The sequence below is a fragment of the Pelodiscus sinensis genome, chromosome 3, assembly GCF_052426305.1.
Source record: "Pelodiscus sinensis isolate ZL-2025 chromosome 3, ASM5242630v1, whole genome shotgun sequence".
Lineage (NCBI taxonomy): Eukaryota > Metazoa > Chordata > Testudines > Trionychidae > Pelodiscus > Pelodiscus sinensis.
This window is the reverse complement of record NC_143054.1, coordinates 41,921,627-41,947,592: the sequence shown is the minus strand read 5'-3', so window position 1 is coordinate 41,947,592 and position 25,966 is coordinate 41,921,627. Positions and strand designations below refer to the sequence as shown.

The 25,966-nt window shown below is 38.8% G+C and overlaps 1 protein-coding gene across 1 annotated transcript in view; it reads left to right on the top strand.

Annotated features, from left to right (window-relative positions):
- CSMD1 (CUB and Sushi multiple domains 1) overlaps positions 1-25,966 on the top strand; it is a 1,868,278-nt gene that overhangs the window by 495,859 nt on the left and 1,346,453 nt on the right. The window contains exon 3 of the mRNA XM_006137767.5: positions 6,908-7,020. Coding sequence (XP_006137829.3) covers positions 6,908-7,020 — 113 coding nt within the window. The remainder of the gene's footprint in view (positions 1-6,907; positions 7,021-25,966) is intronic.

The following is a 25,966-nucleotide window of genomic DNA, read 5'->3' as shown; positions in this document are numbered from 1 at the left end:
AGCTGTGCTGTATGGTTACTGGAAGGAATTTGTTTGAGGTTAGGGAGTTGTCTGCAGGAAAGGATTGGCCATCCCCCCCAAGGCCTGTGAGTCTGAGGGGTCATTTTCCAGGATGAGTTGTAGATTGTTGATAATGTGTTGGAGGGGTTTAAGTTGTGGGCTATAGATGATGGCAAGTGGTGTCCTGTTGTTTTCTCCTCTTGGCATGTGTTGGAGTAGTTCACGTCTGGGTATTCTTCTGGCTTTGTTGATCTGTTTTTTCACTTCTCTGGGTGGGTGTTTCAGTTTTAAGAATGCTCTATATAGATCCTGTAGATGTTTGTCTCTGTCTGTGGGATTGGAGCAAATCCAATTGTATCTTAGATCTATGCCATGAAATGCCATCGATGCCCCTCTGCCATATATACTGTCCAAACTGGACAGTTTCTATGGCAGGGTTTCCCACCCTATGGGTTGGGACCCAAATATGGGTCGCCATATCAATTCAAAAGGGTCACCAAGTGTCTCCCCAGGTGACTCTGCCCTCCCTCCTCCCCTCATTTTTGAATTGCCTTGGGTCACCAAGTCTTCCTGAATTGTCAAAATGGGTCCCCATCTGGACAAGTTTGGGAATCGCTGCTCTATGGGAAAGAATTAATGGAAACAAATCAGATATCCAAAAAGGCAACACACAGAAACCTGTTGGAGAACATTTTAACCTGCCTAGGCACTCAGTAATGGATCTGAAAGTCGCTGTGTTGTTTCAGGCAATTTGACAAGCCAAATACACAGGGAAGCCTTCGAACTTCACTGCATTTACAGGTTTGGGAGAAGTATGAATAAAGACATTACCTGGTTAGCACACTGCAATCCCACATCCTAATGACTTAAAAAAACAAACAATGGGTACTTAAGTACAATTTGTAGCTTCTCTGTCAGCTTCAGGTAACGTGAACACTGTAATTGACTTTTTCCCCCCCTTTTCCCCTTCCTTCTCCCCCCATCTGCTATTTATTTTGGAACTGAACCTTTAATAACTCCATTCGTTTGAAGAAGTGGGTTGTGCTCTCAAAAGCTCATGATACTGTCTACATGTTTTGTTAGTCTTTAAGGTGCTGCTAGACTATTTGTTGTTTTTTAAGTTTCTCTAATACTTAGATACACAGAACTTCTATTACCTTCCAGGATACAAAAATCAAGTCATCGCCTTAAAAAAAAAGTGATTTTATTAACAAAGCCAAAAGATATACAGTAAAACCTGTGTTATCTGGCATGCCTAGATTAGGGTGTACTGGTAACCTAAAAATTTTGGTTATCTGAGGGGGGCAGAGGGAGCCATGCAGAGCCTATGGGAAGAGAGGGGGCATGGGAGCCGTGCAGGGCCTCCGGGGGAGGGGCACAGGAGCTGTGTGGGGGCTGGGATGTGGGGAAAGCCGAGATGCTTGCTCTTCGCTTCTGGCTGCCATTCACCTCTCCCCCAGGTACGTGCTGCATGCTCCTCTGAGGACCGTCCCAGCATTTAAAGGGCCAGTTCCCTTTTTTTTTCCCCTGGCTTTTTTTGCCAGTTCCTGCAGTTTACCGGATGCTTAAGTTCCAGATAGCGCAGGTTTTACTGTATTTGATAAAGCATACTTTGTTGCTAGGTGTTACAGAGCATCTGAGAAAATAACAGACTAAAACACAGATAAATTGTATCTCTGGGGGTACATCGAGACCTGGGGGGGGGTTGTGATACCAGAAATATCTCAAAAAACTCCGCTGCGTCCAGGGAACACGTTTGATCTTCTGGGGGAGAGGGGGTTGGAATAGCAGATGCGATCTTTCGGAAGCCATGGAATGAGGAAAAAGGGATCTTCCAAAAGAGGGTTTTTTTCCAAAATTTGGCCCAGTGAAGATGGGCCAAATTTTGGAAAAGCATCTTCAGACAAAGAGTGGGAAAACTTGTAGTGTAGACATAGCCTGGGGCGCAGCTTAAAATACAATGGACTTAGCACAGAGAAATGTAACCAAACAACAAAGAAAATAACCTGATCACAACTAAATAGACATTTCCCTATCTATTCCCTTGATCTATGCTTCAAGGTCCAGTACATTTCCATGACCAGTATTCTTTGTAGGCATGGTAGTTCTGCCTGGTTCAACTCCTCTTCTTCCCCAACTCCTGGCTTAAAAACTGACACAAAGGAAAACAGCAGGCAGGTATATCTTACAATTCAAATTTCAACACCTTTTCCCATTGTCTCTCCTGGCTCCCTGCCAACACCCCTTAGTTACCTGAGTCACCAAATGCTGGCCAACACTCCTCCTACCCACCACATCAAGTTAGACAAATACCTGTCAGGGATAGTTTAGTTAATACTTAATTTAAAAGTTTGTGTTAGGAAGATATAAGCAAAGTGGGCTAAGGGTGTAAAATCATGTTTAGTTAGTTAACTGGTTAAAATATTAAGTTTAATTGGTTAACTGATTACATTGGGGTTGCCCTCTCACTACAGGCAAGGGCAGCACCCGTTAAGCTGTTCTGGTCCTGCATTGGGCTGCTGGCTCCCAGAAGGTATGGGGCCAAAAACAGCATCTTCACATGGGGCCGGCAGAGTTGCTGCTGTTCTGGGAGCCACTTCTGTAAGGAGCTGCCACTTCCAGCAACTCCATGCAGGAGCCTAGCAGGGCTGGAGCAGCCCTCTGTCCATGGTGATCCACGAGGGATGGGGGGAGAGGACGACACTATTCCCCTGATAATAGTTAATTGTTACATGGTAAGCATTATCTATTCAGGGCGATGCTTAGAAGGTAACTAGTTAACTGGTTATCCCTTAATATCTCTAAGATGGGCACAAATCTTTTTCTTCTACCATGTCTCTCATCTTCCTAGGTTCAGTACAAAACATCCTGAAGAGAAGGTTGTGTTGTTTTTTGGAGAGATTTTTTTCCTCATGAAAGTCATTTTCAGTTCTCTCACCATGAGGTGTCTGAATAGAAGCCAAACAATTACTCTCTCTTGGGAGAAAATAGCTTTACTTGCATAATATTGAGTTTCAATAAGTAAAAGTTTAATTTCTGTGGAATGTTGGTGTACTGTGAAGGCATAGTATCAATAATCTTTCTTACATTATTCTGTGGCTTAGTGTGATTCCTCTCCCATCCTCGTGTATTCTCCTTTTTCTCTTAATTTTCAGGAAATACTGAATTTGATTCACAATTTATTCAAATCATTCTAACAATAATACTTGTGGGAATTGGTTCCAAACAGCTAAAATAAATCTTTAACTGTTTAGCACAAAAGGGAAACAGATAACAAATGTATTTCCAAACACCCATAATAAAGAATTGTATAGTAGTCATGATAATGTGCTCTAGAACTATTATCATTGCTATTGCTTATCAAGTTCATTACATAGTACAAGAAACGGTCTCTGACCCCAAACAGCTTGCAATCTAAATAAAGAAGAGTGAGTAGGGAAAAATAAAATAACATAGAAGAGAGTGATACTAACAAAAATCATGTTTCCTGCATTTTAGTTTTGGTTTCCATTTGTTATATACATCATTTCAGTGGGCTTGTGTTAGAAGGGAATAAGGTAAGAGGAAAGGGAAAGAAATGGAGGAGTCTGAAGACCTTGAAGATACGAGAAGGAACAACTATTTGCCTAAGATTGTGCAGAGTCACAAGTGCAGAAAATAGTGTGATGACCTCACCTACATCCATCGGTTCCTGCCTGAACAGCTGTGTTGTCTCCATCTCTTGGCTGATCCCTGCATTTCTTTCTAAAAGCTTATGGGTTTATGAAAGGGGCCAAATGCCTCATAGCTGAACAGTTCTGGGTCTTGATGGCTGAGTGGGAGCTTGGCCCCAACTGAGCCTAATTTTTACCCCTTCCCACAGTGTAAAAGTATTATAGTACTAGAGGAGAACAATGTTTTCACAAAGCTTTGTCTGACCGTCTCTCTCTCTCTCTATATATATATTTGTTATTAACTGTATATTGAGCTTTTACAGCACTATGAAAAACATTTTTGAAAAAGTGATTAGGAGTTCCAAAGAAGCAAAAGGTACTAAACCATTCAGCTGTTAACACTCACAATTTTTAAAAATATATAAACATTTTTATGGTGTCTTACTTCCAGAATGCTGTGGAAAAAGTACATTTTTAAGGTGGATTTTGAACAGAAGGTGATGGAATGTGTAGAAGTCAATGGAATCATTTGTACAGATTTCATTTATAGTTAAATCAAGACCTTTTGCTTCTTTGCACCAGTTAGAAATAAATGTTCCAATTCACACCATCTAGCCTTACAAGAGCTTACTTGCAAGTAGGAATAAGAGATCCTCCGGAAAAGGGCTTTATTCCGGAGGATCGCGCCAGTCTAGATGCTCTTTTCCGGCTTTTCCCCAAGCCGGAAAAAAAGCGGTGGCCATGTTTATTTAAATCCCGCGGGGGATATTTAAATCCCCCGTGGATTTCCCTATTCTGACTTGCCTGCTTTGCATGCCTCTTACAGAGAAGGGGCCAGTCTAGACGTAGCCTTGATGATTACCAGTTCTATTAATTCCCTCTGGGGCACCTGGCATTAGCTGCTGTTGGAAAAAAGGGCTAGACAGACCTTTGGTCTGACCCAGTATGATTGTTTTCATGTTCCTAACCTGTCATGGAGTGAATACCAGCCAACTGCAACTTTGAAATATGTTCCTTAATATTTTAGAATATAAAAAGGATAGCAACATAATTGTAGTCCCTTATTCATCCTTTATTTGGTCCTTAATAATTGCAAAATATTGGTGTTAGTGAGCAGTCCTTAGTTCTCAAAATGAATATACAGAGTTAAATAAGCAAACTTATGTTAAATATTGATATTTATAACTAGTTGTGAAGGTAAATGAGACAAGAGGCATATTTATCTTAAGTTGTACAATGGCTGTTCTATTAAGTGTTCCAATGAGCTGACTTATTCTATAGGTGAAGCAAGTAAACAGACAAAAAGACAAACTTACATAATTATGTTGGTATTATTTAGCATATGTATTAAAAGGAAAGAATACTTTAGAATATTTATCTAACATGACAAAAATTTGCAGTACATCTACAGCTACGACTGTTATGTTCACTACTTTCCCCTGTATTAAGGACACTGAAGATTTTTCTGTATTATATATTTTTCCCTAATATTTCTCTCTATTAATGTTTTGCAGCATTATACTTAATTTATTTAACTGCGTTAGTCACAACTGATTTAACTGAACAAACATTTTAAAATTCATGTATTTATTTATTAAGCACTAGCAATGTGACAACTTCTGCACAAGACACAAGCTAGTCAGATCATCCTGACAATAATACTTGTGGGAAAGGACTCCAAAATGCTAAAATAAGTCTTTATCTGTTTAGCACACCAGATCAAAAAATGTATTTCCAAACATTAGCTCAGCCTGCACTCAGTTGCCACTCACTCACAAGACTTATGCTATGTCTACACTACAAAGAAAAGTCAGAAAAAGATCTGCAAATTGCAAACCACAATATGCGTATATTTTTCCACTTTTCTTCCAAAAGAGGCTTTTCTGATATCTAAATTGGAACAAATGTAAAGAAAAATTCCTCTTTCAGAACATCCTTTCTTCCATGTAGAACGAGGTTTACAAGGATGCCAAAAAAATGAGTCTACTTTTCCAATTTTTTTTTTTTTTTTTTTGAAAAGCAGACATGTTGCTTGGATGAGGCAGATGTTTTCCGGGATACCTTTGGTATCCCGGAAAAGCTCCGCAATGTAGACATAGCCTAAAACTCCATCCTCTTTCAAGAAAGCAGAAAGGTAAGAATACATACTTGATGAATGGAGAGAAAGTAAAGGGAAGGGTCCACTTATCATCCCACCCTTTCTCTTACATTTCTGTAAGATTCTCTGAGCGAGAGAGAGAGAGATAAATAACTGCTCTCATGGATTCTTGGGAAGGCCCATAATAGATTTTTCTCTTCTTTTGGTTGGGAGTTGGATAGGAAGGAACTCCAAGCATATATAAATACTCTGTTGTTTTGTTCACTGACCCTGCCCAGAAAATGATTCTCAGCAGCCTTCCTCCTTCACAGTAGGCCCCTCTCTCTAACCACACTTTTAAATTGTAATAGCTACAATGAATCCTTTGAGATGATAAGCAGGTATGAATGGACTTTAACAAGGCGAGTGAAATAGGATTTAAGGCATATGGGTATTTGGAATGGAGGTCAGAGAATCATTTGGGAGAGAAACAAAGTACCTTAGAAGATGAATGAATGTGGGAGGAAGGAAAAGAAGGAAATACGATACATTCTTTAAAAAGCTGTACATGGATTCTTCTAGTATTCCTGGTCATATGAGAATACATAAGTGAAAGAAAACACAAAGTCTGTAGAAGTTATCCATGCTTAATACTGTGTCTTAGTACATGTTGAACCTCTCTAATATGTCACTCTCTGGTCCGGCAACATTTGTGGTCCAGCATGATTTTAGTTAGCTTGATGTCCACTTATTATGGCTGTGTGAATTTCCCATGGTCCCATAAAGTTTGTTTACAGCCACCAGTACTGGCTCTCAGTGTTCTGTGCTGTTATTTTGCTCTAATTTCCCCCTTAAATGTCTTCTAAGACCTCAGGAAGAAGTGGAAGCATGGGTAATGCTGTAAAACGGTAGTGACTTCCTGTGGTTTGGTAAATTCTCTGGTTTGGCACCGGTCAGCTCTGAGGGTGCCAGATTAGAGAGATTCAACATGGATTTGCAAGGAGTCTCTAGAGATACTAGTATCAACAATAACATGTTGGCATTCAAATTTATGGCTATATCATCAGGGTGATACCATACTCAGAAGTATCATAGGAGAGTCCAAGTTATTAATTTTGAAATTGCTACTTATATTGATTTGTATTTATAATATTTGTGGTTTTTTTTAATTGTGCAGGTTGTCTGGATTTCAGTTGCCATCCTCCATTGTGAGCACTGGCTCTATCCTCACACTTTGTTTCACCACGGACTTTGCTGTGAGTGCTCAAGGTTTCAAAGCTATATATGAAGGTAAGATCTGCCTGTTTTTATTCACAAAAGTTACTTGGAGAGTTATTACAGGACCGTCTTGAGTTTGAAATGGATGTTTGTTTTGAATTGTTGGTTGAACCTCCAGATCTGCTGTTGAGATCTTGAATACAAAAATAAAAATGCTATGACTTTTCTGTTTTGTAGCAAGTTATTCATAGGTGTAGCCTTGATTTTGAAATTGTACATGTAGTCAGTGGTGAAATTAAGTGCTTGAATCCAAATGGGTTTGAGCTAATGGTTAAAAAAACGGTTCAAAAAAGTATTAATTAAAAAAAAATACTTTCTTGTCTTCTACAATTACTTCTTTTATTAAGTATTGAGTCTGGAATATTAAAAAAATCTTGAAACTGAATATGAGATATTTTGTATATGGATAAAATACTCACATTTAGAAACTGAATGACTTCGATATCTGAAAAAAATGAGACAGATCAGAAAGAAAAGATGTGAAAGATGATAAGGAAGTTTGAGAATTCTGCATTTGCAGACAAGGTAAGTCCAAGGACTTGATGTCTGCCATTACTTATGATGAACTTAAGTTTTAGTAAAGTAATGGTATTGAGACTGTATCTTTGAATCATACAATAAGAATAATTCTCCTCTTTTGATTTGTTCATCCTATATTTGAGAATGTTCTCAGATTCAGTGCTATATAGTAAATAATACTGAGTTAAGACTTAGTGTGTTAATTCCTTTGTTTTTGTAGTTGAGATGGTAGTCTCTACATAGCTAAAAATCTAATAATCTTGGTTTTGAACTCCATTCTCCCAAACCAACTTCACAAATATGAAACCGGTGTTCCTGCAATTTTACAGATTTAGTTTTTTGACAGTGTAATTTATTTCAGAAACTTAAGGGACAATAAGGTATTACTAGCCACTATGTTTCAAACGGTTGATTTTTCACCTTTGTAATGTGTGAAATGTTGTATCTCAGAAATGACTTGGCCTAAATACCTGGTGTTGGTCTGTTCTTGGAAAGTGGGGTGGGTTCATTTTAATTATTCACAATGATTTTTTTTCAGAAGTGTCTAAGTCCTATTGATTTAGGCTTATAAATCAGACTTATATTTTGAAATGTTTACATAATTTCTAAAACGTTTTATAACCTGTGAACAGACATTAACTCTGCATAGAAATTTTCAAAAATATTGTCTAAGATTTTGTTGCTGTGGCAGCTTATTATCTGAGCAATAGCCTGAGGTTGTCAGGTATCACATGTGCAGCTGTGGTTACTCTACTGATTGCTGGGGATACTAATTTGGTGCTTATGTCAGTAAGCCTAATTAGAGGCATAGTCTACACTACGTTCCTTTTAGCTAAAATTAATCACTGGTTTTGTTGGTAGCAATGGCACAATTCTGTTGGCAGCAATGGCAGGGACATTAACATAGATTATGTACTATCCATCACCAGTATTTAATCACCATGTTACCTAGACAATATCCACGATGGATTACACAGCATAGTCACCTTCCCACCCCAGCATTCCCTGAGAGCTTCTCACTAGTAGAGCTGAACTAGTATTAATCATAATAAGAAATTTCAGAATGAAAAGGCTATATGAATCCTTATGATCCACATAGACCCATCCTTATGGTCCATGTCCAGGAGCTTTCTAGGGGAGCCAAAGAGAAACGTCAAAAATATGAGTTATGCTATGGTTGCCTCAGCTCCAAGTAGAATTTCAATACCTCCCTCACATTCCAGAAGTTGTACACAAGAGTCTATCCCATCCTTGCATGAAAATTGTGCTCTGTGCTTTTCTAGTTGAGACAAAATAGACTTTTCAAATGACCTTCTCTAGATTGTCTACAAGAAAAAGTTAGAAAGAGCCCTAAGCTTTAATGTAATGGCACTACATGCTGGCCTATCTTCCTTTAAAACTAGTAGGAAGGGATATACTTTATGGCTGCGTCTAGACTGGCATGATTTTCTGCAAATGCTTTTAACGGAAAAGTTTTTCCGTTAAAAGCATTTGCGGAAAAGAGCGTCTAGATTGGCACGGACGCTTTTGTGCACAAGCACTTTTTGTGGAAAAGTGTCTGTGCCAATCTAGATGCGGTTTTGCGCAAGAAAGCCCCTATTGCCATCACGGCTTTTTTGCGCAATACAGTCCTCCCCTGTTTACACTGGCCCTCTTGCACAAATACATTTGCACAAGAGGGCTTTTTCCCAAATGGGAACAGAATAGTATTTGCGCAAGAACACTGACAATCTCACATTATATCGTCAGTGTTCTTGCGCAAATTCAAGCGGCCAGTGTAGACAACTGGCAAGTTTTTACGCAAAAGCGTCTGCTTTTGTGGAAAAACTTGCCAGTCTAGACACAGCCTATAAGTTTATTACTGTAAAAATGGTGCTGTTTATGAAGTCAACACTACTGCTCAATCTAATTTACCTTGCTCAGGCATGTGAAAAGCTCCTCCACTCTTCCAACAACCCATTTTTCACACTGTCCTCATTGGCACTATGTCAGTAGAAGAGTGTCTCCTGTTGACATAGCTTCCACTTCTTGCTGAGAAGGAGTAATTTTACCAGTGGGAGAGAGTTCTCCCATTAGTGTAGCACATCTTCACCAGAGACTGTACAGCAAAGAAAGATGGGGGAGCCTCCTCCATACTCCCAGAAGGGGAGGGCTTTGATGAGAGAGAGTAAGACTGGGGGTAGCCGTCAATGATTCTGGGATCATATCGTGCTGCAACCCCTGCCAGCCAACTTATAGACCCACAGTAGTATCCATGAGGTCTGGGCCTTTTTGTATAGCCAGGCCCTGGGAAATAGCCCCTTCTGTCTCTCTTTCCCATCAGTGGTCCTGCATGTAGATTTGCCCTCAGACAATGTGATGATTGCAACTTGCCAATATGAAAAATTGCAAAGAATGTAAATTAAAAAAAACTATTTAGCAATAGCTAGGGAGAAGATTTATCAGCAATGCAGAGTTTTCTGGATTTCACTGGAGGTTGTGGATTCCCCTGGGTAGTTTGAGAGTTCCTAACTCAGACTCACCTGATTGCTATCATTGTCATTTGGGCTCATGAGAGTGGCAACAGGGGCTTATTCCCAGCATATTTAAGGCAATCGTATACATCATACATTATGAGTAAGTTCTTCAATTAATAAAGAATATTGGTGAGCCAGGAACAATATACAACATGAAAAATTCACCATTATAGAATAGCCATGTCCTGAATAATACAAAGGTAACAGATTTTTAACCAACTTTGGAACCAGAAAAAAATGCTCTTTTCATCAGCAGGCATGCAATGGGAGTTATTTCAGATTAATGTTGTTTAACTCGACTGTATACAAGGAGGAGGGTTCTGAAGAATTCAAGTATCAGTGTATAAGAATAGACTGTTTTCATGAACTTTCCACGTTCTGGGAAGTTGTATAACATGCAGCTGCAAAGCCAACATCCCCCTCCCCCCCCCCCCCCACACTTTCCTGTGAATAAGCAAGTTTTACTTTACAGTAGCTCAGTGGTTTTCAAACTGCAGGTCGTGACCCAGTACTATGTCATTGAATGTCAGGCACTGGGTCTCGTTGCTGCAGGGGGAGTCAGGAGACCAGTGGGGGTGCTAATGTCAGCTACTTGCTTGTCCTGGCACTGTAGACTGTGCTGTGTCCCAGAAGTGGCTAGCAACAGGCTCAGCTCCGAGATGGTGAGGGGGAAAGCACACAGGGACCTGTGCACTGTCCCTGTCCTGAGAACTAGCTCCACATTCTCATTCTCTGGGAGCCTCCTTCTAGCTGCTTCTGGGGCGCAGCATGATTTGCAGTGCCAGGAGAGACATGAAGCCTGCCTTGGCATCCCCACTGCACTGCTGACTAGGAGCTGCTCAAGGTAAGCCCTTCTGCCACAGCCCTTAACTGCTCACCCAAAGCCTCCTACAGCCCAAAGCTCTCATCATCAGCCCCACCCAGAGCCCACACTCTAGTTAAATTATGTTGAGTCATAGTTATCAAACATTTTCTTCAACTGAGTCACCAGAAAAAAAGTTTGAAAGCCACTGGTGTAGTTCAGCTAGATTTTCAGCTACTTTACACAATAGAAGGAATGCTGTCAGGCAAGTACACCATTTTGGGAGGGCAAGAGAGGCACCAGCCATGTGCTCTGGGATGCTGCTTACTTTTCATCCTGTTCCCTGGAAGCTAAAGGAGTGAGGGGAAAGTGCTTTCATTCCGTGCATGCCTCTCACACCTGGCTGGTGAGCTCCCTTCACTTTCCCCTCACGCCTATAGCGACCAGGGAACGTGATGAAAAGCTAGCTACATCCCACAGCACATGGCTGTTGCCCCTTTGACAGATTTTTGTTACCAATCTGCCGGAGGCATCAGGTGATCACGCTGAAGCCACAGGATCGCTAAGGGAGGAGATAACAGAACACACAAAGTTCTAAGTTTTAAAGCTTTATTGATAAAATAATAAAATAACAGTGGAGAGTGATGGGTGCTTTCCACATCACTCAGAGGAAGGAAGAAAGCGTTAGTGCTCTAAGCCCTAACCCACTTTCATACTCACACACATGCTACCCGAGGCTGGCCAGGTCTGAGTGTAACATAAAAAGTAGAGGGGGAAGGGTGGACAGGAGTTGGGTCCTGTGCACACAGGTCATCCAGGGTCCGCTGTGATCTCTCCAAATTGCTTTAGCTCTCAGGAGGGTTTTAAGTCCTGGGCTCCTTTGGGGGTGTTACCTTCCACCACCTCTGTTCCTGGTGCTCTTTGTGCCAGTCCAAACCACTTTCTGTGGTCTCCTTGACTTTCCCAAAACACACTGGCTAGACTCTGTTGTTCTCTTTGTTTTTCTCCGTGCTGGCCTTTGCTTGCCTCGCATGTTATGGGCTGGCTCTGCAGGTCTGTTCAGTTGAATCTGTCTTTTTCAAAGCTGATCAGTGGATTCCAGGACCCCCTCTTTCTTGGCCGGCAGCCAAGAGCCAGATGTGTGCCGTGGCCTTGAGCTGGCTAGAATCAGCGTCTTATTTTTGGGCCTAGCAGGAGCGTGGAGTTAACCCATTCTCTGCTCTCTTTGTCTCCTCCCTCCCTCCCCAGCTTGACCTCTCGTGACCTGCAAAGAAATCCTTCATTCATTCCTCACTCACACCTTTGACCTTCCCAAGATGCCCTGCAACAGCGTTAGCAATATACAATGCTGACCTGCCTCCTCAGTGGGACCCCTTGAGGGAGGGGTTCATAACTGTCAAGAAACAAGTTGCTGCTCTGTCTGTGTGAACATAAGAACATAAAAAAGGCCATACTGGGTCAGACAAAAGGTCCATCCAGCCCAGTATCCTGTCTGCCCATAGTGGCCAATGGCAGATGCCCCAGAGGGAGTGAACATAACAGGTAATTATCACGTGATCACTCTCCTGTCATCCATTTCCAGACAGAGGCTAGGGATACCATTCCTATCCATCCTGGGTAATAGCCATTGATGAACCAAATTTCCATGAATTTATTTAGCTCTTTTTTGAACCCTGTTGAAGTCCTGGTCTTCTCAACATTCTCTGACAAGGAGTTCCACAGGTTGACTGTGCACTGCATGAAGAAAAATTTCCTTTTGTTTATTTTAAATCTGCTACCCATTAATTTCATTTGGTGACTCCTAGTTCCTATAGTATGGGAACAAGTAAATAACTTCCTTACTTGCTTTTTCCACACCAGTCATGATTTTATAGACTTCTATCATATCCAATGTGCTACCTAGAGTAGATGGTAATTGTCCCCCTGTGATCACCCATGAGGTAACAGTAGTGGAGTAAAGCCTACTCCAGCCATGCCTCCTTCTCACTCACTACCTTTGTGCCCTGCATGTTCCTGAGTATGGGAGGGAGTTACATGAGCGATTTATACTTTGCCAACTGAGGCAGAATCATTAGGAGATGGATAATCCTCAGGGCCTAGATTCTGGCCTATTTATTTTATTGCCTTTACTCATGATTTACACTAATGGGTATAGGAAGTAAAATAACCAGTGAATATTGAATGGTATAGGTTGCTTTGAATGTGTCAGTGATGATAAAACATTAAATAGTGTCCATAACTCAGGTTTTCATATTCATATTTATGTAATTTATCTGCTATTACCTAGACTCCTCATGAACATGAAATGTTGCACTTCATGAGTCTGTCCCACTGAGCAAAATTTATATTTAAAATAAACACCACAAGAGCATTGTACATTGACGACTCTTTTCTGTGGACACTCTTTCAAAGTGATATGGCTAAACTTGCACTTTTCTCAAGAGTTGAACCCCACAATTCATGCAGTGGTTGACTGGATCATCAGATGATAGCACTCCAGTTTAACATGCATATTTCCTCCATGACATATTGAATTAGCTCCTGCCAAGGAATCCTTTCTGCGAGCTGCCACCCAAAATGAATTCAGATATAGAAAAGAGCTTGTCTGAAATAGTGTGATGTATTTTTCCATAGGAACATCGTAAGTGTTAACAACTGGGTTAAAAATAACAAAAGCTTAAACACATGATGCTGTCTTACCTAAATTTAGCTTTTTTTTTCCAATTTAAGCAGGTCCCATTTAACCCAAGTTCCTCTCACCTCTCCTTTGTGTGAGACAGGTTTCCATCTGCAACTGCTGCCTTCCAGAGTGCCTAACTACCCTGTAATTTTCTATCCCTCTCTCTACCTTGAAGTCATAGGTAGTTTTTGTAATAATTCCAAATAATTTTGCTCAGAGTCCCCATTCAAAAGGGTTTTTTTGAGGAAGGCCATAGATCCTCTCCTGACTGGGTTATACATTTCTCTATCATTAGTAATCTTTCCACATTACAATTTTGATACTGTCCATTGGAGCATCAGACAACTTATTTCTGTCTACATTCAATCCTTCCCTCATTATTTATTATATCTTAATCACTTAACCCATATATGTGTATGCATATACTTCCATAAAAATTAAGGCCGATAATTCCCATATTCTTCAGTGACTTTGCAGAGGTCAGTACAAATGTGGCTCAAGTCTTCCCCTCTCAAAAGTTTATGGTGGGTAGAAATTCTGCCTTTTTTAGGATTTTCTTCTTATGTGTACATAGAAGCAAAATCAATCCCAACATAGTAAAATAAAGTTGTATAGTAATTTTTTTAATACAAATTATTTGATACTGTGTACCTTAGCTTAGACATTGTTATTAATCACTAGTGTATTTGACAAAAGCATCTAGTAGCCGTGGGCTTGATCAGTTGCGCTTCTGTGTTTCAATAATTATTTTTTGAGGAGTAAGGGAAGTCAAAAGAAGTGTGGTCTTCCTTCAACTTTCTGCTGTTTAGACAGCGCCAAAAGCCAAATTCAGCTATTTCAACTTCAGTTACGCAATTGACGTAGTTGAAGTTGTGTAGCTTTTTCCGACTTTAGCCCTGCTGTGTATACGTACCTTACGAGAGCTCACTTTGGCCCTGATACCCAGTGTAAAGTTTTGTTTGAATTAAATTTGTACTTAGTACTTGGGACTTAGTAAAATGCAAATTGAGGCCTTCATGAAAGTACAGATGCCCTGTTATGTCAATTCTCCCTCTTTGGGTTCTAAATTTTAGACCTGTTTTAACAGTCCATTCCGCAAAAGACCTCCGTTTATAGAGAATTGAGTTTGGAGGTCAGAGGCCGAAATCATCGAGTGACATAATATTAGAGGGAAAACAAAAACACAGTGTATAAATGTATTAACCTATGCCCCTATAATAACTATAATTAAGAATTTTAAAAATTACCATTAAAAGGTACAACAAAGCCCAATCAAAACTGAATCAGAAACCCCACAGCTACTCCATCCTATGGAAAATTTGCCTGTCCTGAAATATCAGTACAAAATGAACTGACATTTATGTTAGTACCTGATTTGAGAAAAAGGGATAAAAGCCTTCCAGTGTTACCTGAAGACCAGTCCCCTAGGCTTTAGGGGCTGGGATGGCAGCCTAGGAAAGCAAGTTTCTAAGGCAAAACCTTCTTTACAAAATCTCTATCCCTAGTCTATGGAAACCAATATAACCTCACATCACTCATCAGTTGTGATGGATGGTTCAAAAGTTGAATTCTTCTCCCTGAGTCAAAATAATACAATTTTTAAAATGTACTTGATTTTCAACAAGCTGATGGCTATCTGATTAGCCTACTGAAATGGGAAAGGCTTCCAATTTTATTGTTTGGTACTTTAGTTTTGAAATTTTCAAATGATTTTTACTTTCTGGTTCTATCTTTTATTTGATCCTCATCCTGATGCGGAGGCTACCACTGTAACTTGAGTATTATGAACTGGTCCATCTGAAGTAAGATATGTTTGTAGCCCCAATCCCATTTTTGGTGGAAACCCTTAATTCTTTCCCTCGCAAGAGTTTAGTGACAAATGGAGTTTGACAAAATGGCTGTTTCTCTTCTGCTGGAGAGTTTAACACTCAGGCTGCTTCTCCTCTAGCCATGACTTCTTGCAGCCAGCTCTCTCATTCCTCATACTGTCTTTGAAGGCTCAGATGAGCCAGCTCACATGGCCCAGGGATGTGCAAACTCATCAGGCCCGTAGTTTATCATCCTAGTATGTGAGGTGCCTGGTCCATGAGCTGTGTATCCTGCCACCATAGCTCTGGCAGTCAATCACAGTTACAGGTGCAGTCTCTGCCTCTGTTGCTCCCTCTAGGATCTGCTCCCCAAAGACCCCATTATTGCAAGCGATACATGTTAATTAACCTCTTACTTTCATGTTGCTGTTTTCCAGTATCTTGGCCCTAGTCCTATTTAAATTTCAGTCCAAATCTCATGGTTAAGAAGGAAATTCTTTCAATGATATTTTTAACTGGATCCCATATGAGATGTAGTTGATCCTTTCTCTTTTCTTGTATCCCTATATGTCTGGGCCATTTGCTCCTACATCTGTTCAAGTTAACAAGCAGCTCTGCTGCAGTTTATTTACATTGTTGGTTCACAGCACCCTTATGTGCTACATAATCCTACTTCTGTGGTCTTAAGGGGAATCCTGATCTCCTGAGGCAAGCAGGGAAGAGCAATCTCTCTTCCCTTTCTCTATTTTCTCTTCCCCCCCTTTCTTCCTGTGCCTTTTTTGTGTCTTATTCCTGGATTAATTAGCCTTCAAGCTCTCTTCCATCCACCATTTAGGCACAGCTCTTCCTAACAGGGTCTGTTCCTCAGTGTGTAATTGGAGCTGCCGTAACAAGAGTACTGGCTCAACTGTTGTTGTCCAGCACTTTATTACACTCAACTAAACTAACACTGTGATTTCCAGTTCTTAATGACCAGTAGTCCTAGTGTCCTCAGGGCTTGTTTCCATTTAAAATGCTACATGGCACATCTGTGCTGCTGCCGCGTTCACACTGGTGCAGATAATTCACCTCCCCGAGAAGCCATATCTAGATTGATTGAAGATTTTTTCCTTCAGCCTAGCACTATCTAGAGGAAGACTTATGTCAATTTACCTACACCACTCGTGAGTAGGATTTTTTTAACACCCCTGAGTGCCATAGTTATGCCACCGTAACTGTCTAGTATAGACCAGGCCTCAGACATAAATCTCTGTTTTAGTGTTCTTGGTTGGGAGGTTAAAATTCAGGTACTAGAGTTGCATGTTCGTGTGTGTGTGTGTGTGTGTGTGTGTGTGTGTGTGTGTGTGTAAATAACATCAGTACTTTTAGAATTTGAAAGCACGGTTAGAATAATTTTTTATATTTAAATTCAGTGTTTTAAAATGTCTTACCTGATTTATTAAAGTGGTATCCTAATCAGAATCTGAATTAAGGCATGTAGTCTGATCAGTACACCGATTTCTTACTCTTACCATATAGCGTGTATATAGTTCCCATTAATACATTTCATGATTTCAAAGCACTTTACAAAATACTTAAGCTTCACAATAACTTCTGCCTGAACAGACATGAATTTGTGATGGTTCAAGTTTATAGGTAATTCAAGGTTGTTGTTTAATGTCTTCTAAGTTCTTCTAGGTTCACACCTAGAATCTGAAAATTTATTTAGTTAGCTTTTTTAAAGATTTGCATGATTTCCATCTGAAATTCATAAGAGGGGATGGAAATAAAAAAACGCTTTTCAATGTTCTTCTGTGGTCTGGACAACTTTAATGCTCTTGCAGGCTTTATAGATGTGCTTTCCTCTTCTTTTTTTTTTGGCCTGTGTGGACTTGAAAAACCAGTTCTCTGACAGGCTATGTCTATACTGTAGCCTTCTTGTGGAAAAGCTTATTCAAATGAAAAAGGAAGAATAGCTCTTGCTCAAGAGGGGGGGTTTTCACAATAAGGAGCAATTTACACTGCTCTTTTTGGCGCAAAAGCCTCATGAGCAAAAATGGCTGCTCATTAATTATGCAAATGAAGAGTGGTGATATTCCACACCGAGCTTCATTTGCATAAGCTTTTCCACAAGAAGGCTACAGTGTAGATGTAGTCACAGAGTCATAAGTGCATGGCTCTTTCCAAACTCTTCAAGGGTTACTGAGTACCCTACCTCTACACTTGCCATCAGTTAATGATTGGAAAGATAAACACAATATTGTCAGCAAAGTAAGCTCAGGAGCTTATGGACCATCACAAAATGCATCACTTTAATTGGAAATTCCAAGATGAAATACACCATAAGTTTACCTCAATGAGTGTTCTAGAAAACTGGAGATCAGAGATTGGCATTGAAATGTGAAACTAGGTAACTTTCACCAGGTTTCACATTTCAGAGGAAAACTTCTCATTTCTCTCATTGGCAGATAGCAAATAGAGAAAATGTTATTGTTCACCATTTAAAACTGAAACCCAGAGAGGGTAAATACTATCTTCATGGCCAACACCATGGTCAGTGATGGAACCTGACTCCTACTTCTCTCCTCCATTGTTAGTGCTCTGAAAACTCAACAACACCTTTTCAACCTTTAAACCATATGTTCTTATTAACAATCACTGCATATTTTTAGGAAATTTATCAAAATTAAATTAATAATGTTTGCCCAACATTATCTTTTATTATGAAAACTCCAAATGCTCAAAGTTAATGTTCACAAATAACATTACTTTAGCATGATAGGGAACACTTTAATGGTGGAGTGGTTGCATCCATGACTAAAATTCTTTGGACTTAGTAGGCTTAGTTGAGTAGCGCTTTTTCTTCATTTTGGGCTCCTGTTACTAGCTGGAATACTTAACATATCCCCATCAGTTCCATTAGTCACCCAATCTCTCATCCACATACCTTACCTGTGTGTGTCTCATACACACCCACACTGCACCACACCACATATACACACTCGGCTTATCCTCTGTTCATGTCATGCCAGTTCTTTAATAGCTATTGTTCCTTTGTGAATTACCATCAGTTTGTTACATCCTTTTGGTACTAAGGTTTCCTGCATTTGCATAATGTTTCATGTTCTGCTTGTTTAATGAGGCTAATAATAAACTGTATACATGGAACTCTACAATTAAAAATATGCATCAGAACAGGAATGACTTTGAGCTATTTATGTTTTGCCAATTTAAAAGGACTTAAGTCAAAACAGTAAGAAACATCTTTAGCTGTTACTGTATAATTACTACATAATTAGAAGAAAATGATTTTACCCATTACTAGTTGCTAGCCATAGACACATTAATTTTGATACACTTAGTGTGGATACTATATTCTATATTAAAACACAAGTATTTTTTAATCTCCTACTCCTCAAACTGTGTGCATTAATCTTTCAAGTGATAATTTAATCATTTGGGGCTCGGAAGTGACCCTTTTTATTTGCATGGGTAAGCAGTTATTCTCCTTATTCCCATTAACTTCATTTGGCCTACATGTGTAAGTAACTATTCACTAATGAGTATAAACAATTCAGTCTACTCGAAATACATCTTCTCCTTTATTCCCTTCAATACATCCTTTATTTCCCTTCTGCTCTCCTGCTTGTAGGCTCCTCCTGTTTTTCTCCTCCTAAGGCCACACCTCAAAAACATTTACTATGCTCATTACATTATTATGCACTACGAGACTGATCCAAAATCCATTATAGGAAAAGGAAAGAGTGGCTTCATTGGGTTTTGGATTTGACACTGTTTTTTTGATAGGGAGCATGTGCAGACACATGCTATTGTTTATATTATGACATCCCCTGAGATAAGAACTGGATTTTTATCTGTTTTATAGCATCCACGAGCCCCGGCTTTATACAAGTAATAGATTATTGCAGTCCCAAGTGGTGCTTCACAGACAAAAAGCCTCTCAAGATATGACAAGTTCATAAGTATTTACAATTTTACCTTTTAATTATAAAAACATGTTTAGAAATCACCAAATCTATATATTCTTTCATTCTCTGAAGGTAAAATTAAAAATGTGTGTGTCTAGTATGTGTCCTGTTTAATGTCGTATCACCTACAGTTGATAAGTTGTGCTCAGACTGTAGTGCAGAAAATATCTTCTGTGGCATGACAATGGGGTAGTTTGAAAAGATTGGAGATCTTGGCTTTGTTCCTAATTGTTCCAACTGACGAATGAATTGGGCCCGGGAAAGAAATTCAGCCAAACAAATAGGATAAATGAGTCTTTTTTTAAAATTTTTTATTTTTTAAAAATATATACTGACTTTGAGTCTTCCCACCTGGTTGAGCAAGATTTTAAACTGTTCCTATGTTGAACACTTTTGCAAATTAGCAGAGCACTTCCAATATTAACTGCCCTCTGCACCCATGAATAACAGTTGTTAGACCTTGTTTGCAAAACCATTTTAAATGCACTAATATATTAAGTTTGCTCTTCATTGTATCATATCTTCTTTATCCGTATCATTAGGATCTGGGGATTACAGTGGATGAGAAGCTGGAAATGATTCAACAGTGTGCCCTTGTAGCCAAAAATGATAACAGCATACTGGGGTGCATTAGCAGGAGCATTGTCAGCAGATGTAGGGAAATGATTAATCCCTTTTATTTGGCACGGGTGAGGCCACATCTTGAGTATTGTATCCAATTCTGGGTCCACCATTACAGACTGGATGTGGCTGCATTGGAGAGATTCCAATAGAGGGCAACAAAACTGATTATAGGGCTGAAGCACATGACTTATGAGGAAAGGCTAAGGGATTTGGGCTTCTTCAGTCTATAGAAGATAAGAATGAAGGGGGGATCTGATAGCAGCCTTCAACTACCTGACGGGGGGCTCCAAAGAGGATGGAGAGATACTGTTTTCAGTGGGACAGATGACCAAACAAGTTGCAGTGAGGGAGGTCTAGATTTGATATTAGGAAAAACTCTTTCACTAGGAGGGTAGTGAAGCACTGGAATGGGTAACCTAGGGAGATGGTGGCATCCCAAGAGGTTTTAAGTCCTGGCTTGACAAAGCACCAGCTGAGATGATTTAGTTTGGATTGGTCTTGTTTTTAGCAGGAGGTTGGACTTGATGACCTCCTAAGGTTTATAACAGTTTTTTACATTTCAAAAATTTTACTCCTCAATATATTTTACACAGTTTCCTAGTGAATTTATTTTTCTGTTGCAGCAGAGATCATATATAATCTTGCCTCAAGATTCTCTGAAGCTGGTCTACTGGATTTCTGTGAGAGGCTTATGCCCTGGTGTGCATAAATATTCATACAGTCCTCTAGACCTCACTGGAGTTGATGTTCCTCTTTATTTGTTCACCATAAGAGCTGTAGTTTCTACCTAATTGTTAGAGGAAGAGAGCACAGGGACAACTTTCAAATGGCAAAAAACAAAAAACAAAAAAACAAACAAACAAACAAAAAACCAAGCAAGCACAAAAGTCCTGTTGTAAATAAGGTGCATTAGTTCACACACAAAAACAATATCTTTTAATTGAGAGATATGGGCGCCCTTTTAGACAATCCTATGGAATTATTAGGCATGAAAGCAATATGTGCTTATAATAATTACTCTGTGCAATACCCAGCAATCCTCTTGCTACAATTTTTAACTATATTAAAGAAAGGATATATTTTCCTTATAATAACCTGGAGGATTTTTTCTATATACCGATGATAGAAAGAAGTCAGGTGTTCTTGCAAAGCAGCCTACAGAACTTTCAGCCAAACATGCTTTTTGATATATAAAACAATTACACAAGACATAAGTGAAATTTAATTAAAAATTATATTAAAACAAAATTTGTACTTCTGAATTGCTATGACATTCAGAGATATTAGGAGCATATGATCATAAAGAGCAGCAAGCTAAAACTGGTCAGGTCAAGGAATAGAGATTAGGCCTAGTAAAGTTAATTTTATAACACTAGCCAAATTCACCTGATAAAGATGGAAGTTCAATAGAGTCAATTACTTGGACCCTATATATATATATATATATATATATATATATATATATATATATATATATATATATATATATATATATATATAAACTTATGACACATATATGCTATTCACTCTAATATTAAACTTTGTGCTCAGTGGTGATAATGAATTGTGGCTAGTCTTCACTATAGCTCTTCATGAAATAACCTGATGATTATATATGCTTAAAAAGGAACCACAGAAAGTAGTGTGAACTACTTTCTACAGTACCTTGATTAAGCCATTTAGTCACAACTTTTCCATGGAGGTGCTACATGACAACAATGAAAGCTGGGAGAAAAACAGCTTTCTTCTGAGCAGAGGTATATCAACAATTCATTGTCCTTTAAATAGTGTAGAATAGGAGGATTTAGCTATGGCCAAATCTCCTCAAGGCCTTGTTAGATTGGCACATGAATCTGTGGGTACATAGAGTACATTTTGTGAGCCCAAGGACTATCATTATAAATGGACTAAGGAGATTCTTTGTATCCTGCTCCTGCTCGCTTCTGATTCAACCTGACCATTTAAAAATTGTTATAGGAGTCACATTTCTTTTTGTTTGGGTAATAACTATTTTTTTCTTCACTTTATTTCCTTAGTGTACTTTTTTTCTTTTACAGAAACTTCATTTGAAATAATAAAGTACTAAAGAGCTCAATTTTGGAAAGAAAAAGGTAGTGGGTGAATGGACAGCTGCTGTGTGTAGGATGTTCTGATTATATTCGATGCTGTCATTTCAGCTCAGCTGTAGGAGTGTAGCAAATGGTATTAATTCAATAAAACAATACTGAGCAAATTTCAGCTCTGGCCTTACACTGGCAAAAAGGGTGTCTTACCATCATTGTCATATTTTATTTTTCAGTCTCCAAGACAATCACGATTGTCCAATTCCTACCCACAAGCCATCGTTGCGGATACACTTAACAAAGACTACTCAAAAAATGACTTATTTTTTGAAATGAGCCTTTTCAGGCAAGAGATGGAATATGAGAACTCAAATATATCACAGCTCTGACAATATGATTACTAAGACCCTATGACTGGTCTCTATAATACCAGAAAATAAATCTCTTTTAAATTAGCCAAGTTCATTACATGATTGTCAAGTATTGAATTGTGTAGCATTTTTGTGCTTGATACATGTCTCTCAGAGTAAAATGAAAATGAACAAAGAAGTTTTATTCTATTTCTGTGCTATAGAGTATTATATGACATGTGCCGGAAAAAATACGTCAGAGCTTTTTGAAGAATGCAGCAACAATGCTTTATGCAACACTTTGAACATATTAGAATATTTTAACATTGTCACTTTGAATGCTTTTAATTTTTTGGTTTTGTAAGGATTTTGTTAGATTGTAGATAATAATATAGGAGAAGCATTGAGGTGTTACCTTAAAGAAATGTTGATGATTGCTTGGTATATATGGAATCTGATGTTCATTTTAGACAGAATACTTTATATACTTGGGGAGGAGAAGAGAAGAGCATAGTGTTTTTGTTCATAAAATTTAATGAACTTATAGAGTGTGGGTAGGGTATATTAATTTTTCTCATGTTTTTCCCTCTCTTTCCCTCTCCCTCAAACATATATATTAAGGCCCAAAAATACGAAAAGGGAAAATTGTTGGAGACTCCTCATATTGTGTAATTTGTCAGCAGTAATGGTTACCTTCAGCTTCCATTGACTTCACTTGGATTCAAAGAGCTTAAAATATCTGAAAATTAAGCCCTACAGATCTCAAGTTTTGTACTTTAAAACAAACTGTGAAAATTGATGGAGACTTTCAAAAATTGTGGCCTCAGTGATTTACTTAATTACACACTAAGGCTGTGTCTACACTGGGCCAGCCGATTTTCTGGAATAAGCTGCGAGCTGTCTACACTGGCCCTTGAATTTCTGGAAAAGCAACGACGCTCTACTGTACAAAATCAGCCACTATTCCGGAAAAACTATTCTGCTCCCGCTCGGGCATAAGTCCTTATTCCGGAACACTGTTCCAGAAAAGGGCCAGTGTAGACAGCCCAGTAGTCTTTTCCGGAAAAAAGCCCCGATCGCGAAAATGACGCTCGGGGCTCTTTTCCGGAAAAGCGCGTCTACATTGGCCACAGACGCTTTTCCGGAAAAAGGGCTTTTCCAGAAAAGCAGCCTGCCAATGCAGATGCTCCTTTTCTGGAAATACTTATAACGAAAACTATTCTGTTTTAAGCATTTCTGGAAATTCATGCCAGTGTAGACACAGCCTAAGTGATTGTTGAAAGGGATTCAGATTCTCTGGCCTGTTCCCTTTTCTATGCTGCTAGACTACTTTAGATACATGGCCATGATAATGAAAGAAACCAGTCTCTGTGAGGTCAATGATTTTATATTTTTCACATTTCAGTCTTCTGCCCCAAGTATAAGTAATCTGTTTGCATCTGTAAGACTAGAACTATCCACTATGGAAGTCCTGTGACCCCACCAGTTCTAGAACCCTCTGGCCTACTCTCAAAGCAGCATATACACTGAAATTAAACTGCTAGATACTCCCAAGCCAAGAAGTTACATAACCTTTGCTCCAGATTTCACACAAGTCTTATAAAGGATAGTGAATATGTCTCTGCTCCCCAATGTCTTTTGTTCTCAGCCTGTCCCTTCTACAGTGATGGATAGCTAACCTTTTACAGGATCCCTTGCAAAATCTCTAGTTGTGAAGACAAATGTATTTCAGAGGCAGCTTAGTCCCCTACCTCTTTGTGGAACAGGGCAGATCTTATTGGAGGGTCTCATGGGTTTTAGTAGAATGAATATGCCTAATGTCTGTTTAAATGTTCTTAAATTTATATTGACTACAAAATTCCTGATCCTTAATCTGATGCAAATCAAGAATCATCCAGTTAATATAGTTGTATGGATGAAAAACTACTGGTTCTGAGAGAAGAATCAGGCTCAGAATCTTCATTTACTAAATACTGCTTCAGTGCTGTTAAATTGCTGCCATATTGCACTTGATAGATGACTATTTTTCAGTGATGAATGAAAACTCTTACATCACTCTCGGTGATCCTTTAGGTTCAAACACAGTAAATAAAAGTGACATTTTATTTCTGTGTTCACGATCTTCTTTAAAAGTTAAGTGATCCACATACCTAATGGGTGTGGTGTACTGTCCCATGTAGTGGCACTTAAACCATGTAGGCTAAGTCTAGACTGAAGCCTTCTTTCAGAAGAACTTTTCCAGAAGAAACCTTCTGGAAAAACTTTGTCTGAAAGAGAGCATCCACACTGCCAAAGTGCATTGAAAAAGTGATCTGCTTTTTCAAAAGATAGGGTGGTCACTGATTGGATGCTCTCTTTCCTCTTCTTTCGAAAGAACTCCCTCTCCCCAGTCCACACATGCCTTTTTCCAAAAGAGCTCTTTTGAAAAAAAAGGCTTCCTCCTAGAAAGAGGTTTACCAAAGTTGTAAAAACACCTCTGTTCTTTTAGTTATCTTTCAAAAGAACATGATAGCAGTGTGGATGTAACTGAAGTTTTTTTGGAAAAATGGTGGTTTTTCCGAAAAAAACTCTGCAGTGTAGACATACCCTTAGAGACAGAGAGAATGAGTTTGCTGTATAGCCTTAGCTGAAAGGCAACTGGCTTTTAGCTCAAGCAGTAAAGTCCTGTATACTTTGCTCCAGACATCCCAAGTTCAGTTTCACCTGTTTGCACTGAAGTTACATATAGACTTCTATTTTAATTACATTTTAAATCAGTGAGTTATTTAGAGCAATGGATTATGAGGGAATAATATGTCAAATATATGTATTACTTTGCTCATGACAACAAGCCTATGAATAGTACACATCTGTAAACTATTTTTGGATATTGCTTAATTAATTTAATCTGTTTTGTTTGTTAAAAGATAAATAAAAGAGAATTTTACCCAGTCAGATTGTATCTAATTGAGGAGAGAATGATAAAGGATGTTCATTTAAATATATGTAAGTGATGTTTGGTGCCAAAAGCTAATGGGTTAAAATCCTAGACCTTGGTTACTACTGTGATATTCCAGTTTTATACCATTGTAATTCGTCTGAAATTACTGGAACAGAGCATAAGACCGAAGAGATTTGGTCCTTTAGCTGTATTAGCGAGCGAGAGAGAAAATATTAAATTGAATAGTTATATAATGTATAAAGATTACAGAAAGAGCAATGATGGGCTGTTGCTAACTAGCTTAATTTGCAATCTATTTCTCTTGGATCCTGTGCGTTAGAATTTGTGTTCTGGTTAAGTTTCAGAGGGCTTTCTGGGTTAGTCTATTTCAGTAAAAACGAAGAATCCTGTGGTACCTTAAAGACTACCAAATGTATTTGGATATTAGCTTTCATGGGCTGGAACCCTCTTCATTAAATGTATCCAATGAAGCTAATGCCCAAATACATTTAGTAGTCTTTAAGGTGCCACAGAACTCCTCATTGTTCTGGTTAAGTTACTAATAGAGGTCTTAGTCCTGTAAGATGTACTCTCACGAGTAACTGGTTTGAAATTATTTGGTAAGAATTATTTATGAGTAATGGCTCTAAGCAGTTCCCATGGTTTTGTTGTTGTTTTTGTTTTTTACTGTGATCTTAGCATATAATA